The sequence below is a fragment of the Gobius niger genome (assembly GCF_951799975.1).
Source record: "Gobius niger genome assembly, chromosome: 11".
Classification (NCBI taxonomy): Eukaryota; Metazoa; Chordata; class Actinopteri; order Gobiiformes; family Gobiidae; genus Gobius; species Gobius niger.
Window position 1 is genome coordinate 6,373,341 of NC_136862.1, and position 17,213 is coordinate 6,390,553.

A 17,213-nucleotide genomic window follows, 5' to 3' on the forward strand; every position below is an offset into this window, starting at 1 on the left:
TTCAGCAAATGTAGTTTATTTACCTTTACAAAACCACAGAGTACAAAAGTCAGTCCACCAACATTTTTTTTGTTTTCGTTTCTTTCTTTCACAAGTGTAAATCCCGACCGCAGCGAACGCCTCTCACTCCGACACCGATGGCATGAACATGGGGGCGGGGCATGGAGCGCTTTTACAATCAAACGTTTGCGGAAAACCCAGCCACATTTGGACGTGATATAGTTCGGTTTGAAAAAAACAACAAAAAAACCAACAAAAACAAAACAAAAAAAACAACATTCTCAGCGGACACAAGAGGGCGCAAGTCTCTTTCCGGGAAACCTGCGCGTTTTGGCATGAAAAGTCCGTTCCTCGTCTCCCCGACTTTGTGCTTCGACAACAGAGTGCAACAGTAGTTATGCTTCTTCCAAAAGTTCCCAAAATTTCGACGAAAAAAGTTGGCACATTCAAGAAGACATGAGCTTTTTTCATTTCATAATAACATTTTTTTTTTTTCTTTTGTTACATTTTTCTTTTCGATCCTCATAAATACGATATAGTCTCTTTGCCTGTTTCCCACGAATGAACAGTTACAGACAGATATTTACAAAAAGGAGAGAGTTGTTGAGCGCTCGGGCCCTTAAATAATGATATCAATACTAAAATCGACAGATGAAGTCCGTTTCCGAGTCTTTTTCACAGTCTTTTTTGAATTCCCCGTCGCTGGAAAACACTTCGGCCTTTCCTTCCTTCATTCATTCGTTCCTTCCTTCCTTTCTCCGTAGCTTTTTGTCCTGCTCGGCTTCCGGTTTCCACGCGGGAAGATGGAGGATGATGCGTTAGGCTTCATAGGTCCACTGTTAAGATGCGCCTTGGTCCTTATCTCATTTCCTGTGAAAAAACAAAAACAGACATAATATTAGTGCTGTTGTTTTAGCCCAGGGGTGCCCAAACTTTTTGTCTCCGAGGGCCAAAATGAAAGTGCCTGTGAGTCGTGGGCCAAACACGGTGATGTCAATCACGAAAAACACATATAACTGCAAATTAAGAGATAAGATGGTACTTTATTGATCTCACAGATGGAGAAATTGCATTCGATGAGAGAGCATCCGGCAGCAGCACCCATTCAGTGCGCACCACTCTTTTTTTTTTTTCTTTGGTGAAAGTTAATTTTTATTTTTTCGATGGTGAAATGGTAAATGGTAACTACGGCAAAAGCTTAGTTTTAGTCGAACAAAATCAGCAATTGTAGCAATTTAGTGCAAAAAACAACAACCTGCATCATCTACAGCACTAACAGTAATTTTACCTCATTCATTACCTATTCATTAAGAAAATTCCACATTAGATCATTTTGAAAGTGTCAGTTCAGCATCAATTCTTTCATAAGTTATTTTTTTAACATATGCTGTTGTTGACGTCAACAACCTTTGCAATAAAAGTTGGAAAACTGTGAAAGTCGATGCTACAACGCTCTGTAATTGATAAATACCAAGACACCACAACAGTGTTTCCTTAACTTTGCGAAAGGAGTGAAACAGCGCCCCCAATATGACCCTGGTGGTCAAAAAGTGTACTGCATCCATATTTACCATTGAGAATGAATGGAAGAGAGTAAGTTAGTATTAACCACAGAAGCGCAAAAGTAAGTCACTCTGGCGGGCCAACAGATTTGTTTCGGCGGGCCAAATTTGGCCCGTGGGCCCCTCTTTGGCACCCTTGTTTTTCACACCTAGTATCGCCAGGTTAAGATCAAGATGAAATGAGCGCTTAACTTGGTCTAAAAGGGTCATGGCTCGTGTGGCTGTAGAGAAGCTTTGGCGAGTGTTTTTACTTTGCGATGAAAGGATTAAGCGTAGCAAGAGATTGAGAGGTGAGGAGCATTTCCTGGATACGTAGAACCTCGGGAGGAGCTATTATTATTTTGTTCTTTTAGTAAGACAGAAGGTTTGTTTTCCTGCTTTACTAGTTTCGATCACTTCCTTTGACCTTCCTCAGAAGCGTCACCTCGTGGTGGAGGTGATGTGTTGTAGGCAGCTTACATGGATTTTCCAGTCAGGAAAATCCATGTAAGCTGCCTACAACACACCACAGGCAAACAAACCTTCTGTCTTACTAAAAAAACAAAACAATCCATCATAAATCTTCCACTTTATCGTGGGGGCAGCAGTCTCAGCAGAGATGCCCAGATTCATGATCCACGCACACACCTCCTCCAGCTGTTGCAACACCAGGCCAGCTCGGAGACGTAGTCCCACCAGTGTGCCCTGGGCCTTCCACGAGGCCTCTTCCCAATAGGACATGCCTGGAACACCTGGGCCATGTATGAAGAACATCACTGGCCTTTGTAGAAACCCACTCGCTATTGCAGTGAAATATTACTCCAGGTTTGTCTTTGACGAGGGATTAACTTTATAACATGGTTTGAATCTCATTAAGGTCGAAAATGCCACTGCCTGCCCCAAACCACAAACTGACTGAACTCATTCCAAAATCATTGCCAAAATCTGATGCCCTCAAACATTGTTAGTTTTTGCCTTAGGTTGTGACTGTGGAAAGTTTAAACCCCTGTGCACCGTTGTGTGTGCCCGCCCAGCCTCTGAAGATTATGTTTATGAAGTATTCGACATGTTTTTTAGTGAATCATTTGCAGCTATTGCTTTGATTAGCGAGACGTATAATTCATAAATCTGGATGTTTTAACCTCTGTCTCTCTAGAGCAGGGGTGTCAAACTCATTTTGGGTCCCGTGCCGAAATTCAGCTCCCACGGCGGGTCGCATATAATAGACAAAATTTTCCCAATAAATGAATAATAATAAGCTGTGATTTGGTCAAAGCCCAAACTTAACTGTAGCTTCATTAATACACTTGTACACTTACACTTTACAAGCCTGTGTCACAAGTTCCTCAAAGTACTGCATAGTGTGTGGTGTTCATATCCTGAGCTCTTATTATGTCAGTGCCCTCTGCTGGACACGTGTGGAACTCTTTCCTTTTTTTACATTTAAGGCCCCCTAGTGGCGAGAATGAGCATTCTGGTTATTCTTTAAAAAATCACAACTTCGCACAGGAATGGGCTACAGACTTATTTTTTTTGCATACTCTGGAATTTATGTTCTACAGTGCAGGGGCCGGATTAAATCATGGGGGCCGGGCCGTATGTTTGACACCCCTGCTCTACAGTTTGATCAGTATTATGTTGCTTTTCAAGTAGTTTGTAACATTACTATAATTGAGCGTCTGTGACCGCGATTAAAGTTTGAGTTTCAGTCGTAGGGCCATAAAATCTCAACAAAATCTATGACCTTTTCTCAGCAGCAACAACAAGACCCTACTTTCTTATAACCTGGTCTGGGGTCAAAGGTCAGGCAGACCTCAGTCAGCTCCGGTAACCTCATCTCCCACTTCCTGCTTTTCCGACACTCCGGACTTTACGACCGAGGATGTGGAGCTTTCATGTCCCACGGGAGGCGTGAAGAGGCCGCTGAGGTGCTGCTTACGGCTCCACGGGGGGGGGGGGGGGGGGGCAGGAATGGACTCAACGAGGAAACTCTGCGGCAGCTGTGAAAAGAGCGATTGTGTTTTGGGGCATTTCATTCTCTCGTGCTTTGATGGCACAGTTTGACCTGTGACATGGCCGTCCGCGCCCGTCCCTAATAAAACGGCCTCTTTACAGCGCGGTTTGGACTTAACGGGCGCTGTCTGGACTTCAAAAGAGCAGATAGGAGTCGCCCATTTTCCAGATTTTCCGCTCAGACTGGAACGGATCCTGCATAATTTGAGGTTTGAGAAGAGCTCTTTTTGGAATACTGTCGTCTGTGTGTGGATTATGGGCTTTAAATGGAAAGGGGAGGCAGTTTGACCAGCTCTAAAACTTCTCCACTGGCGCCTATAGGTCAGGGTCACGCCTCATTTGAAAGCTAAGACCTGCTTAACTGATCCTTTTTGTCGCCACGTTTTTTATCACATTTTTGAAGCGTTTTTTGGTCATGTTTTCGTCGCTCTTTTGTCACTTTTTTCCAAGAAGCGTTTAGACTTGGTAAAGGCCGAGCTGGAGAAAATGTGCTCAGTTCAGGTGGGGGTTAAGAGGTTAAATGCCATAGAAACTCACTCTAAAGCTTAAAAAATAAATAAAAATGAAGCTTAATAATAAAGTATTACATTAGAAAAATGTGACATATTGAACGATAAGTCGATTTGGACACAACATTTAACTTTAGTAGCTGGTATATCAGGTATAGAGCCTTTAAACTCTTAACCCACACTATAACCGAGTACATTTTCTCCAGTTCATCTTTACCCAAATCTAAAAGCTTCTGGAATGGAGATTTTACAGCCTCATTTGGAAGCTTCAAAGAGACCTTTTTCCTCACTGTTTTCCTCAATTTTTCGTAGCTCTCCTCGTTCTTATTGGTGTTATGTTGCTCTTTATTGTCACCTTTTCATCACTTTTTTATGGCGTGTTTTCTGATGTGTTTTAGTCACGCCTTTGCCGCTTTTTTGTTTTCATCCTCGTTATCGCTTTGACACTTTTCAAGAAGCTCCCGGAAGAAGGTCCCGGGTTGGATTCCCACCCGGACGGGGCCTTTCTGTGTGGAGTTTGCATGTTCTCCCCGTGTCTGCGTAGGTTTCCTTCTGGGTACTCTGGTTTCCCCTACCACTAAAAACATGTACAATAGGCCAGGATGAATGAGAGTGTGTTTGAGAGTGCACATGCAGGACGATGGATGGAAATAAATAAGCTTTTAGACATTTTCAAAAATGTGGTCGGTTCAGGTGGGGGTGATGAGGTAAACCTCTTAACCACCACCTGAACCGAGCTCATTTTCTCCAGTTTAGCTTTACCCAAATCTAAAAGCTTCTTGAAAAAAGTGTCAAAATAGCGACAAAAATTAGACGGAACGAGGATGGGAAATGCAACAAAAGAGCGACAAAAGCGTGACAAAAAAGCGATGAAAAAGTGACAAAAATTGGACAAAAAAAGTGACGAAGATCTGTGACAAAAACACAACAAAACAGCGAGAGAAAAGTGACAAAAACGTGATGAAAAAGTGACAAAAAAACAATGAAAAAGTGGCAGAATGTGACAAAAACCCAACAAGAAAGCAATGAAAAAAGAAAGTAGAAAATAAGTGATGACCACGCGGCAACAACGCAAGGAAAAAGCTCAGTTTAGATGAGTTTTGTAGGCTTTAGCTTTCAAATGAGGCGCTACACTGGCTTTGGATTTGGGTAAACTGGAGAAAATCTTGGGTAAGGTGGGGTTTAAAGAGGCTGGATGCAAGTTTGCCATTTTATACTCACTACTGCCACCTCAGGCCATATTTGCAACTGCACCTTCTATATTAAGCTCATGCAGTGACACTTTTTTTTAGTGACAGTGCAGGATTTTAGAGGCAGGTGTGGTGAACAGGTCTGAGCTCATTCTACACATTAGGACATGGCTGGAACATGTAGGGGGGAGGAAAATACTTAATTTTAACAATTTTAAACTCCCTATAGTCCCTTTAAGAGGCTAAAGGAACAGGCCACCATTTTTCCACACTGAGATATGTTCTTGCCTGAGCTTAGACGAGTTCATGTGTACCTGTCTAGTCTTTGTGTGTGCCCTCAGTCACACAAAACGACCTATAGCTCCAAACGGGGGTGAAGTTAGAAGCGACCAAGCTCTTCCACGGGCACAAAGACCAGACAGGTACACATCAACTCGTCTAAGCTCAGGTAAGAACACATCTCAGTATGGAAACATGGTGGCCGGTTCCTTTCTCATTTTTTTAGACTGTAACTGTGTAGAAGGATTACATTTGTAGTAAAAACTATATCTCTGGGGAAATGTGCAAATTCAACACCGCTGCTCTAATGTAATGTTAAATACCAATGCTAATATGTCCAAGAGTATTTTAAATCCTTCCTGTGGTCTTTTCAAACAGATAAAGTGTTATTTCTTTGCTGAATTGTCCTCCTGATGAGCCACATTCCCTCTAAAGCCCACACCTCCACACGGGGACACGTCCTCCCCTCCGCCGCAGTCACTGTAAGACCCCGCGGTGCTCAGCGTTCACTCGGCACGCCGCGTTCTGCCATAAAAGACGGCAGCGTTTCATCAGCGGGGCGCCGGCCGGGGGCTGGGGGGGGGGGGGGCTGCGTTTAAAGAAGCCCCCCCTCTGCGGAGCGCTCTTTCTGAAGTGCACTCGCCCGCCGCCCGAGCTTAACAATGTTTGTTAGTGCAACGCCTCTCCTGAGCCTTGTTCTAATGCAGGAACAGTGCGTCCCAGCCCCGGAGACGCAGCTCTGCGGTGAGGAGGGAGCGATGTGGGTAAAAGGGTGAAGGAGTTTGCTTTATGGAGCGTGAGGAAGGCACGAGTTAAAGAAAGAGAAAATCCATACTGTACATAACAAAAGATGTATTTGAGCACAGTGTTCATTTTGTTTATATCAGACTCACTTCCTGTCTTTAAACCAATCAAGAAAACTACAAAAACTAAATATCAAGCATGGGTTTGAATTACTTCCACTCATTTGGACTTTTTTCCTGATTACTTTGCTTGTTTGATGACATTTCAGACTGTTCTAAGGTGAACATTGCTTGAAATAAGAAGGTAAATGGGCCAATGGGACAATTGTCTTGCTCTATTGTCAGATAAATCAACCTGGATCGAGTCAGAAACATCTCAGAACAAGTGAAAGAGTCTCGGTCGAATGCCCAACTAATCTTAACTTAAACTACAAAAAGTAAACAAAAAAAAGGTACATTTTGCCCTTGATTTGAGTAGGTAAGCAAGATAATCTGCCAATGGGATGAGTATTCTTGCACATACTCACAGGGACAGGAGGGTGTTAGCCAAGCTCACCTCCATCATGGACAACACCTCCCACCCACTGCACGGGACTGTAGAAGAGCTGAGCAGCTCTCTCAGTGGCAGACTGAGACACCCTCAGTGCAGGACGGAGCGCTACCGCAAAGCCTTCATCCCCACTGCTGTCAGACTGTACAATAAGACTGTGAAGTAACGCCGACTGTAACAAGTGAATTTCTCCTTTGTGAGATAAATAAAGGTTTATCTTATCTTATCTTATCTTATCTTATCATAAAACAAAAAAAAAAGATTAAAATGAAACAATAAATCTAATTTTTACTTGAAATATATGTTTCTTAAGTGCAACATTACTCATTCCATTGACAGATATTTCTTCTTCGCCAAGTCAAAATGACTCATATTTGAGTAAAATATTCTTTAAGGGACTATACAGTTAAAAAAAAAAGTCCAGCCATGTCCTAATGTGTAAATGAGCCCAGTCCTGTTCACCACAACTGCCTCTAAATCCTGCACTGTCACTCAAAAAGTTGTTACTTCGGGTCTGAAGTGCCGTCATGCACAAGCTTAATATAGAAGATGCAGTTACACATATGACCTGAGGTGGCAGTAGTGAGGATAAAATGACCGACTTGCATCTAGTCTCTTTAAAATTAAACTCTAGATTTTACTTGAAATATATGTTGTTTTCTTATGTTAAGTGCAAAATTACTCATTCCATTGGCAGATTTTCTTCTTCGCCAAAGTCAAAATTACTCATATTTGGGCAAAATATTCCTAAAGCAGAACTAAGTAACTCCCCTAGAGGCCATAAGCGCCACTGCAGGTGTCGTAGCATGTTGCGTTTTGTAGGAGATCATTTTTTTCACTCAAACTTGGCTGTAAATACTGTTTAAGTAGCGCTAGCACTCAGTTAGCTTTGCCCGTTAGCCTGTTAGCTTCTTCTACGTGATTCTATTAGTGTGTATGACTCCGACCTGGAGCAGGGAAAGTTGAAATTGTGGTTTTCTGGACAGAGACACCAGGGGGACATGAAATTCCCTCCAATCATCCCATTAACACTTGTATTCCCCCCAGATGGACTACGGAAATGATTTATTAATGTAAACAAGTTACTAAGTTCTTGTTTAATTACCAAGATATGACTTTGTGCAGTGTATGCTCAATGTGAGACATTTAAACTAATCTATATATTAATTTGTTGTTGTGCAGAATCCAATGTAATGCTTTTTAATGACTTGTAAGGCCTTCATTTTGGCAGACTTCCTATAATGACTTTTTAATGCCCCGCAGAAACCCTGTTTTTGTGAACTCGCGAATTGTCTCGACAATCCGGCTTACAGAGCAACAACAACAAAACCTTGTCTTTAATATTTTACCCACCGGTTCCTACTAGCCAAATAAACAGCGTCATTAAAACAGCCTTCCCGCAAACAAAACCCCCAAACTTTTGACTTAAACCACATTAAGCCTCGGCCTGAGTCGCCTCGCTCCTTTCACATATCATAACGCATACATTATTCAGGCCATTACAAGAGAGTCGGGAGCTGCGTTCTCGTCTCATACAGCAGCTCCTGAATAATGAATAGCCCGGACGGCCGACAGGATGTGCCTCTCTCACCTCTGTGTGTTTGCGGTTGGAGCCGGGCCCCCGGGAGCCCGTGGAGCCTCTGGACGAGGAGCTGCCCGTGGTCGAACAGTTACTGGACATCTGATTCCGAGAAAGGTATCCTCCGCTTTTACTGCCGTACGGAATTATCTCATCATCTGCGGGGGGGAAAAAAAACACGGTTCAGCATTTAGACCTGCAACTGATTTAAAAAAGTTAGCCTAATGTCATTTTAAAGTGTTACATTAGAACAGCATTACAGAGCTCTTCATTGCTTAATTTTTTACTCCATAAATTCGTCAAAAATACAAAAAAATTATGGCACAAAACTTATATTTTCTCTACATTTTCTTTTAGTTTTGCTCATTTTTTCTTAGTTTATTTGAATTATAAAATGTGCATTTTTGTTGCAGTGGTGGCATTAACAAATGGGCAGTAAAATAGCTTTTAAAGCTGACTTGTTGCACAAACCCTAAAGCCACATTGCGGAACATTCTAGGTTATATATAGTGTTCGGGAATGTGATGTCATATCGCTAAGCATTATGGGATTAGTTAAAATACTGGAGTTATTGATCATATTGCAACACTTGGACACCACATTGTGTTAGCTGTTGAGTTACTGCTGGTAAATACATCTAACGGAGCTTTTCCAAGGCTTTAGTCTCCACTTTTTATACTGTTTTTAGCTAATGTTAGTCAATCGAAGTGCATGCTGAAAAGGTGGTGGATCTCCATGGTAACTGTGGAGTTTCCCGAAATCTTTTGCTATGTTAAGTGTGACGTCACGACTTCCGCTTCCGGGTCCTGGCAGACCGGCAAATATGCGAGAAAAAAACATAAAAAACTCTTGAAAACAACCATCAATATTTCTGAAACTCAACAGAGAGTTACTGAACCTACATATTTCTCAGACTCATTAGCCAAAAATGCCGCACCTACTGCTAAAAAAGTAATATTTACTAAAGTCACTACTTCCAGCGTTAGCGTAGCTGCTGCGCCGTTAGCATGTTTTCTCCGCTAACCAGGATGTAGGTCTACCGATTTTGGTAAATATTACTTTTATAGCAGTAGGTTCAGCATTTTGGGCTAATGGGCCTGATAAATAAGTATGTTCAGTAACTCTCTGTTGAGTTTCAGAAATATTGATTGTGGTATTAAAGAGTTTTTTGTAGTTTCTCGCACATCTGCGGACCCGGAAGTAGAGCTGTGACGTCACTACTTAAACACACAAACCGTAAACAGATCTTTGGGAACACTCACAAACGATCACATTCGAAGCTGCCGTAAAGGGTAAAACAGACGAAAAAAAACAACCTCTACCCACTGTTCCACAACTACTTTAACAAGAGACACAGAAAGCAACAAAGTGGTTCAATGAGCCAAATTAGCTCCTAACGGAATGCTAACCAACTTTTGCTTCATGCTAACGGCTAGCTTCAAGTTCCGTTTTTTCACTTCTTGTGGACAATAGGCTGTGTCAAAACATTCATAAGGAAGCAATTTGGACTGAATTTTATTTGTGTGTGCTAAATATGCTCATAGTCTGCCCGAAGACATCTAAGAAGAGTAAAAAAAAAAAACAGATTAAGGCTACATAACCGACATCCTCACCCCTGACATGTTGCTGTCTGTATCTACATCAAAAGAGAAACTAATCCGCTGTGAAACTTAAAACATAATAGTGGGTCATTAAAACAAAGCACTTGGCAGAGGACTGAATGATACAGACACCATGCTGAATTATGAATATATTTCTCTACTAAATAAACATACATAAACACGGAGAGGAGCAAAGTGGTTCAACAGCCCATAAATGCTTAAAAAACAGACAATGCTAACCAGGAATCTAAAGTTAGCTCCATGCTACATATGCTAACTTTAGCTACAAGTGACGTTTTTTCGCTCCTACTGAACAGCTTGTTGTGAAAAAACATCCATATGGACCTGATTTTGGCTTGACTTCATTTGTGTGTGATAAATATGTTTATAGTCCAGCAGAAACCGCTAAAAGGAGGGAAACATTGTGATTCCCATGAGAGGTTTTCTTGGCGTGCTTCCCTGGAGACGAGATAGCAATGTCCCACTCCTAGCAGGTCCGAGGCGAATCGAGCCCAATCATGATAAAGGTATTATTCACCACTAAAAACACCTGTAGTGATATAAATAATCGTTTTTTATGTAATATATTTGGTGAAATCCACAGTGTTGCTTTATGTGTCATCAAAATACTACAAAGAAAGAAATGGGAAGTAATACCTTGAAAAAAGGGTCTAAACTAATGTTATGTTTAAAATGTAATAACTTTCTTATTGGAGGCACTTCCAGGCCTCTAGGGACCCATGTTCTCATCGCACAACTTCAAACATCTTTTGCCGGCGGACAGCGCTCTCCTATAACCGGGCTGAACCCATGATTTGTGCCGCAATTTTGTCTTTTCAATCCAATTAGCTGGAGCTGGGACTTCACCTTGTCTCGAGCCTTTCCTTTGGTGACTTCCACAGTGTTCGCTTCTCTCCAGGGACGACAGCGCTCCGTCGCCCGCGCTGGACGTCTCCGCACAGGCCGGCAACCGCTCCGCATCTGGGGGCGGCTCCGGAGGGGGAGGCAAGTCTGGGAAAAAGAGGAAAAACGTTCATCAGATTTGTGCAAGGTGGTTCGGTTCGGTCCAGGTCTTCGTTAATTTATGTAAACTGAGAAGAACTTTGAACTTAATGTGGATGGACTAAAGCCAGTCTTCGGTTTAGCTCGCAGTTAGCTTTGCCCGTTAGCCTGTTAGCTTCTTCTTCGTGATTTTATTAGTGTGTATGGGTGACGCCGGTCCGGTGGCAGTCAAGTTGCAATTGTGGCTTTCTTACCAGAGACACCAGGGGGAAATGAAAGACCCCCCAATCATCCCATTAACACTTGTATTACCCCCCAGAAGGACAACGGAAAGGATTTATTAAGGTAAACAAGTTACTTAGTACTGTTTTAATGCCTAAATACTATATTGTTAATGCCACAAATGCAAAATGAACCACATTTATTGTTTTTTTTTTCTTTTAAAGTGATAGTCTGTAAATGTTTAAATGTTTTACAAATGTAGTAGACTGTGAATAATTGACTGCTTGGGCTTGAAATTTGACATAACATAAGTAATATTAAACAACAATATCTTTTCGAAAGTCCCTCCCTTTGCTGATTTCTGCAACTAATCAGAATCCCCAGGAAACAACTTTGACCAATGAGAAGAGCTTTCCTGTGGACCGGCCTGTCAGGGCCAATCGGGGGAGGGGGAGGAGCTTAACCGCGTACTTTTGAAAGTTCTATTCCTGCTCTCCTCATATTGCAATTACATGTGAAAAAAAAGTCTTAAAAATGTGGCAAAGGTCCTTGAGAAGCACTTATTTCCAGCTTTCAACAGCCCAGTTCAAATTTCAAAATGAGAAAATACACATTTAACAGGGTAATGCCTTGGTTTTTCTGGTGTACGGCTTTCCCTGCTCTCCTCATTTTGCAAACTAGGACAGGCTTTCTGGCTAAAGGGAGGACAAATTTGATTTTGTTTACTTTCAAATGTCTTATTTCTCCTCACTTTGCAAATTTACAGACTATCACTTTGGGAAAAAGTCAAATCGAGATCAATCAATATGGGGAAATTTTTTTTTTTCCCAGCCCTAGTATTTTTTTCCCAGCCCTAGTATTTTTTTTCCAGCCCTAGTATTTTTTTCCCAGCCCTAGTATTTTTTTTCCGCCCAGCCCTAGTAAAAGGCTAATATCACCAGCTCACTGACAGATAATCTCAACTCAAATTTGGATTATTATGCTCAAATTGAAGCAGAACTAAGCAACGTGTTTACCTTAATAAATCCTTCCTGTAGTCCCTGTGGGGGTAATACAAGTGTTTATGGGATGATTGAAGGGTCTTTCATCTCCCCCTGGTGTCTCTGGCCAGAAAATCATGTTTGCAACTTGACTGCCACCGGTCCGGAGCCACCAATACACACTAATAGAATCACGAATGTTGGAGCTATTTTGTACTTTTGTTTATTTTAGGTTTAAGTAAAGTTATAGCCTAATTTATTTTCTTTCTTGCTAAAGTTAATTTGCTTATTTTACATTTATGCATATTATTTCTGGTTTGTTATGTCCGCTAATTTAGATAATTATCTACGTTGTTGTTTATTGGTCACTGGCTTTTCGTTGATTTACATAAGTGGGTCAAGGTGGGAGGGGCCTCAGGCTGCGAGGGCATATGGTTTTTTACCAGCTACAGAGAGGCAGCAGAAATGTCTGTGAGCTTGCTAACTGTTGTAAATAAACCTCCTCAAACGCATTTTTCCGCATGGACATTGTTGATTTGATGCCTCTTAACCTGCGTAAAGCCGAAGTCACGACGCAGCCTCAGTGGCCTTTTGAGAAGTTGGACCTTTTTGTTTTTGATTTAAGTTTATGGACAAATAGCCACTACAACGAAGAAGAAGCTAACATGCTAACGGGCAAAGCTAACTGCGGGCAAACGTCTGTTTGAGTGAAAAAAATAATATTTCCATTGTATAATTGGATGCACAGTAACCCTCTCTCCCTTCGCCTTTCCTGTCAGCGTAGTATTTACTCTCCAAGACAATTAATAAGTTAAAAAATCGTAACTTGCTACTACACCTGCAGTTGCGCTTATGGCCTCTAGGGGGGAGAGTTACTTAGTACTACTGACAATATTGTGTGACAATATTGGCTAAAAACGGGACACCTGAGACACATCCTGCATAAAACTGGGACAAATCAATGGTTTTGGAGAAATCTATTGGGACATGGGACAAATGATTCAAAACTGGGGCGTCTGGTCACCCTTGTGAAATGTTCTTATACTTGGGTGCAACAAATTAGTTAAAAATGAGCTTGTATGACAACTAACATTTTGAAATAACTTTGAGGTACCGGCCCTGAGCTGAACAACATCTGTTTTTGTACTTGAAGAAGACGCACGTCCCAAGTTGAGAAGCGCGTCGTCTTTGAACCCCACAGAAAGCGCTAATTAGCTTTACTTAACACGTGTCGGCAACAAAGGCTCCGTTTTTAAATCAAGTGAATATTTCAGAAAGCGCTTCATCACACCTTCCTCGGCGGCGCAGGAGATTCGAGGTCACAGATGGCGCCGCGGAATCACAGAGTCGATTAATTATCATGTCGTGTTTGTCTCGTCCCCGGTAAATTCAGATTCTATTTGCGAGGCGTTGTTGATGAGGGCGGACCCGTAACTCACCTCCTTGTAAATCTCGTCTGTATCCCGAAGTTTTGGAGCTCTTTTTCTTCACTCTGGATTTCTGGCCCGGGGGGGTGCAGGCGTCCGCGGGCGACCGGCAGTGCACTGGGACGGAAATATGAACGCTTTATTAGAAAAGAGGTGAGATTAAAGATGGAAATGGAGTCAGGGAGGGGGGGGAAGGGAACACACTGCAATTACATGTGGAAAAGAAAAGTCTTATAAATGTGGCAAAGGTCCTTGAGAAGCACTGATTTCCAGCTTTAAACGGCCCAGTTCAAATTTCAACTCTTCAGTATTACTAAAAAAATACACATTTAACAGTGTAGTGCCTTGGTTTTTCTGGTGTACGGCTTTCCCTGCTGCAAAATTTGATTTAGAAAACGTTACTATTCATGCAAGGTTTTTTCCAACCGTTTCTGCCTTCTGTTGTACGTTTTTGAGACACAATAATGTCACATTTTCTTGCAAATGAATTTGAGCGGGTTAAATTTGTACTCAAGGATGAGTAAATTTACTTAAGTTATTTTAAGTGAAATGTTTTTTCTTATTCCCAGTGTAAATAGTTATTCCACAAGCAGATTTTTCTTTCTTTCTTTCTTTCTTTCTTTCTTTCTTTCTTTCTTTCTTTCTTTCTTTCTTTCTTTCTTTCTTTCTTTCTTTCTTTCTTTCTTTCTTTCTTTCTTTCTTTCTTTCTTTCTTTACTGCCTTCTTTCTTTCTTTCTTTCTTTCTTTTTCTTTCTTTCTTTACTGCCTTCTTTCCTTCTTTCCTTCTTTCTTTCTTTCTTTCTTTCTTTTTCTTTCTTTCTTTCTTTCTTTCTTTACTGCCTTCATTTCTTCTTTCTTTTTCTTTCTTTCTTTCTTTCTTTCTTTTTCTTTCTTTCCTTCTTTCTTTCTTTCTTTCTTTCTATTATTTCCTTCCTTCTTTACTTCCTTCCGTTCTTTCTTTTTCTTTCTTTCCTTCCTTCCTTCAATTTTTTCCTTCTTTCCTTCCTACTTTCTTTCTTTCTTTCTTTCTTTCTTTCTTTCTTTCTTTCTTTCTTTCCATCTTCCCTTCCTACTTACATTCTTTCCTTCTTCCTTCAATTATTTCCTTCCTTCTTTACTTCCTTCCTACTTCAGTTATCTTACTCCAATAGCAGTAAACGTTGATCAATGATCAAGGCATCTTTGTAATCGCCCATATATGGTCATGTTCAAAGCAGCCAGAGGGAAAACAACGAAGAGAAATAACTGAACTTTCTCCCATATCTCCACAATCACTTTAACAAATGCTGGATTATAGATACTTAAAAAACAGACAATAGCTAACGATAGCTCCATGCTACATATGCTAACGCTAGATAAATGATAAATATGTTTATAGTGTGACCACATCTGCGTGATTCTTACCGGGCGTGCTGGCGGCGCTGCTGTCTTCGCTCTGCCCCGCCCCCAGGCTGTTGAAGTTGCGGTGGGCGGAGCCGGGGCAGGGCAGCGTGCCGGCCTCGGTCACTGGGAGTTGCCCCGGCCCGCACAGGTTTGGGTTGGACTGGGTGAGGGAGGGGCTCAGGGCGGGTAGTGGACCACAGGGCAACCGTCTGCTGTGGGGGAGAAGAAGAGCGGGTCAGAGGGGACTAACACAGACTTACAAACCAGGACTAAAACTAGGATAAACCTGCAACGAACATCGACTAAACCGGGACAAACTCAGGGCCAAACAATAACTAAGCTAAACTCTAAATAAATACATACAGTACATATAGTGTAGATAGTGTTTAGATATACAGAGTAGTAGTGTATATAGTTTCAAGATATATCAAGATTTGACCTTGATTTGAGTAAATAAGTGAAGAATTCTGCCAATGGAAGAATGTTATACTTAAAAAAACAAAAAAACAAAAAACATCTCAATGTACTTAAATTGGACAATAAATCTGAATTTCCTTCCTTCCTTCCTTCCTTCCTTCCTTCCTTCCTTCCTTCCTTCCTTCCTTCCTTCCTTCCTTCCTTCCTTCCTTCCCCTTCCTTCAATTCTTCCCTTCCTATACTTTCTTTCTTTGCTTCGATTCTTTCCTTCCTTCTTTCAATTCTTTCTTTCTTTCCTTCTTTCCTTCAATTCCTTCCTTCCTTCCTTCCTACTTTCCTTCCTATACTTCCTTCCTTCTTTTCTTTCTTTCTTTCCTTCCTTCAATTATTTCCTTCTTTTCTATCTTCCCTTCCTTCAATTCTTTCCTTCTTTTCTTTCTTCCTTTCCTTTCCGTTAAGTAAAACTGAAAATGAATTAAAAATGATAAGTCAGAATCACTCAAACGTCCTCAACAATACATTATTTTTGCAGGATTAAACCAAAATTAAAACCAGGTATAAACAAAGACAAAACAAAAACTAAATGAGGTGTAAATCAGGACTCAAATGAGAATAAACCAGACGATCCTCAGTGTTTTAGTGGAAACTAATTGCTGGATTGTGGGCAGTGATTATGCGTCGTTAGCAGTTTGGCACATTCATTAGCTCTGGCATTTTTACAGCAAATGTCACTGAATACATGCATTTTAAACGAGCCGTAAGTTTGCCGATTGTTTTGGGAAGCCGTCCTCTTAATTGAAAAGTTAATTAGATAAAGTTTTCAACAATAATTTAATCGAGTGATGCCGCTCTTTATGCAAAACTTCACGTTATAAACACAGAAAGGGTGAAGACTGAAGGCTCAGCTATAGATAAAAGGGCACAGACTTCCGTGGAAAAGAACTTGTGTCCAGCTGTTCGGCGCGGGGCCGGATCGATCAGGCTTTGAGGTTGAATCGCAGCCGGCGGCGCGAGGATCGAGCGAGGAATGGATCCAATTAAATTCCAACTAATTCTGGCGGGAAAATGTTGCGCAATCTTTGAAAAATCTGACGTCATGAAAAGGGAATGGCTCCGACAAATGGACAATGATCCTGAACCCACGGAAAAATCCACGATCGATCACTTTAGGAGAGTTTATTTGAATTCTTTTGCTTGTTTATTTATTTATTTATCAGGGACGATGAAAGTCTGGAGCTGATGTATGACGCATTCTGAGTTCTAAGACTTCATCCCCTGCTCCTGCATGGACTTTCAGGCTAGGTTTTTTTGTTGCATTTTTGTGAACGTGACCCTAAAAAGTGATCCTTCCAAGTTGTGAGATTTGCCTTTACACAAATATGTTTGGAAAGTTAGGAATGAGTTTTGTACCACAACTAACTTTTTAATTTAGTGGCTTCCTTTTTCATTGTTCAAAAAATCAGGTATAGGGTCTTGGATTTGGTCTGGTTTTAAGACGCATTGAGTTGCCTTGTGTATGAAACGCGTGGTGTAAATAAAGTTGCCTTGCTGTTTTATTTTGTAACATTTCAAGTGAAGTTTATTTGTCTGATTGTGAGTGGGATTTATGCTTGTTCCAAGGGCATTAGCATTTTTATAGAATCTAAGATTAGTTCAAACTGATTCAAATTCAACATAAAGAATCCTTAAAGGGACTATACAGAGTTTTAAAATGTTAAAATTATATATTTTCCTCACTATACATCAGGGGTAGGCAAGTTTGTGAGGTGGAGGGCCG

The 17,213-nt window shown here is 41.2% G+C and overlaps 1 protein-coding gene and 1 long non-coding RNA gene across 4 annotated transcripts in view; one reads left to right on the forward strand and one right to left on the reverse strand.

Annotated features, from left to right (window-relative positions):
- Positions 1–255: 255 nt before the first annotated feature.
- The window catches only part of robo3 (roundabout, axon guidance receptor, homolog 3), a 366,973-nt gene continuing 350,015 nt past the window's right edge, over positions 256–17,213 (reverse strand). For 2 of the 3 annotated variants that reach the window (XM_079565560.1, XM_079565562.1), the window contains exons 23-27: positions 15,041–15,231; positions 13,649–13,753; positions 10,873–11,016; positions 8,417–8,562; positions 256–870 (exon numbers count right to left, since the gene is read on the reverse strand). In XM_079565560.1, the coding sequence (XP_079421686.1) occupies positions 859–870; positions 8,417–8,562; positions 10,873–11,016; positions 13,649–13,753; positions 15,041–15,231 (598 nt within the window). In that variant the 3' untranslated portion in view covers positions 256–858. The remainder of the gene's footprint in view (positions 871–8,416; positions 8,563–10,872; positions 11,017–13,648; positions 13,754–15,040; positions 15,232–17,213) is intronic. The other variant, XM_079565561.1, reaches the window with a different exon arrangement.
- The window catches only part of LOC306969925, a 358,335-nt gene continuing 352,287 nt past the window's right edge, over positions 11,166–17,213 (forward strand). The window contains exon 1 of the long non-coding RNA XR_013793359.1: positions 11,166–11,223. This is a non-coding gene — a long non-coding RNA (uncharacterized lncRNA). The remainder of the gene's footprint in view (positions 11,224–17,213) is intronic.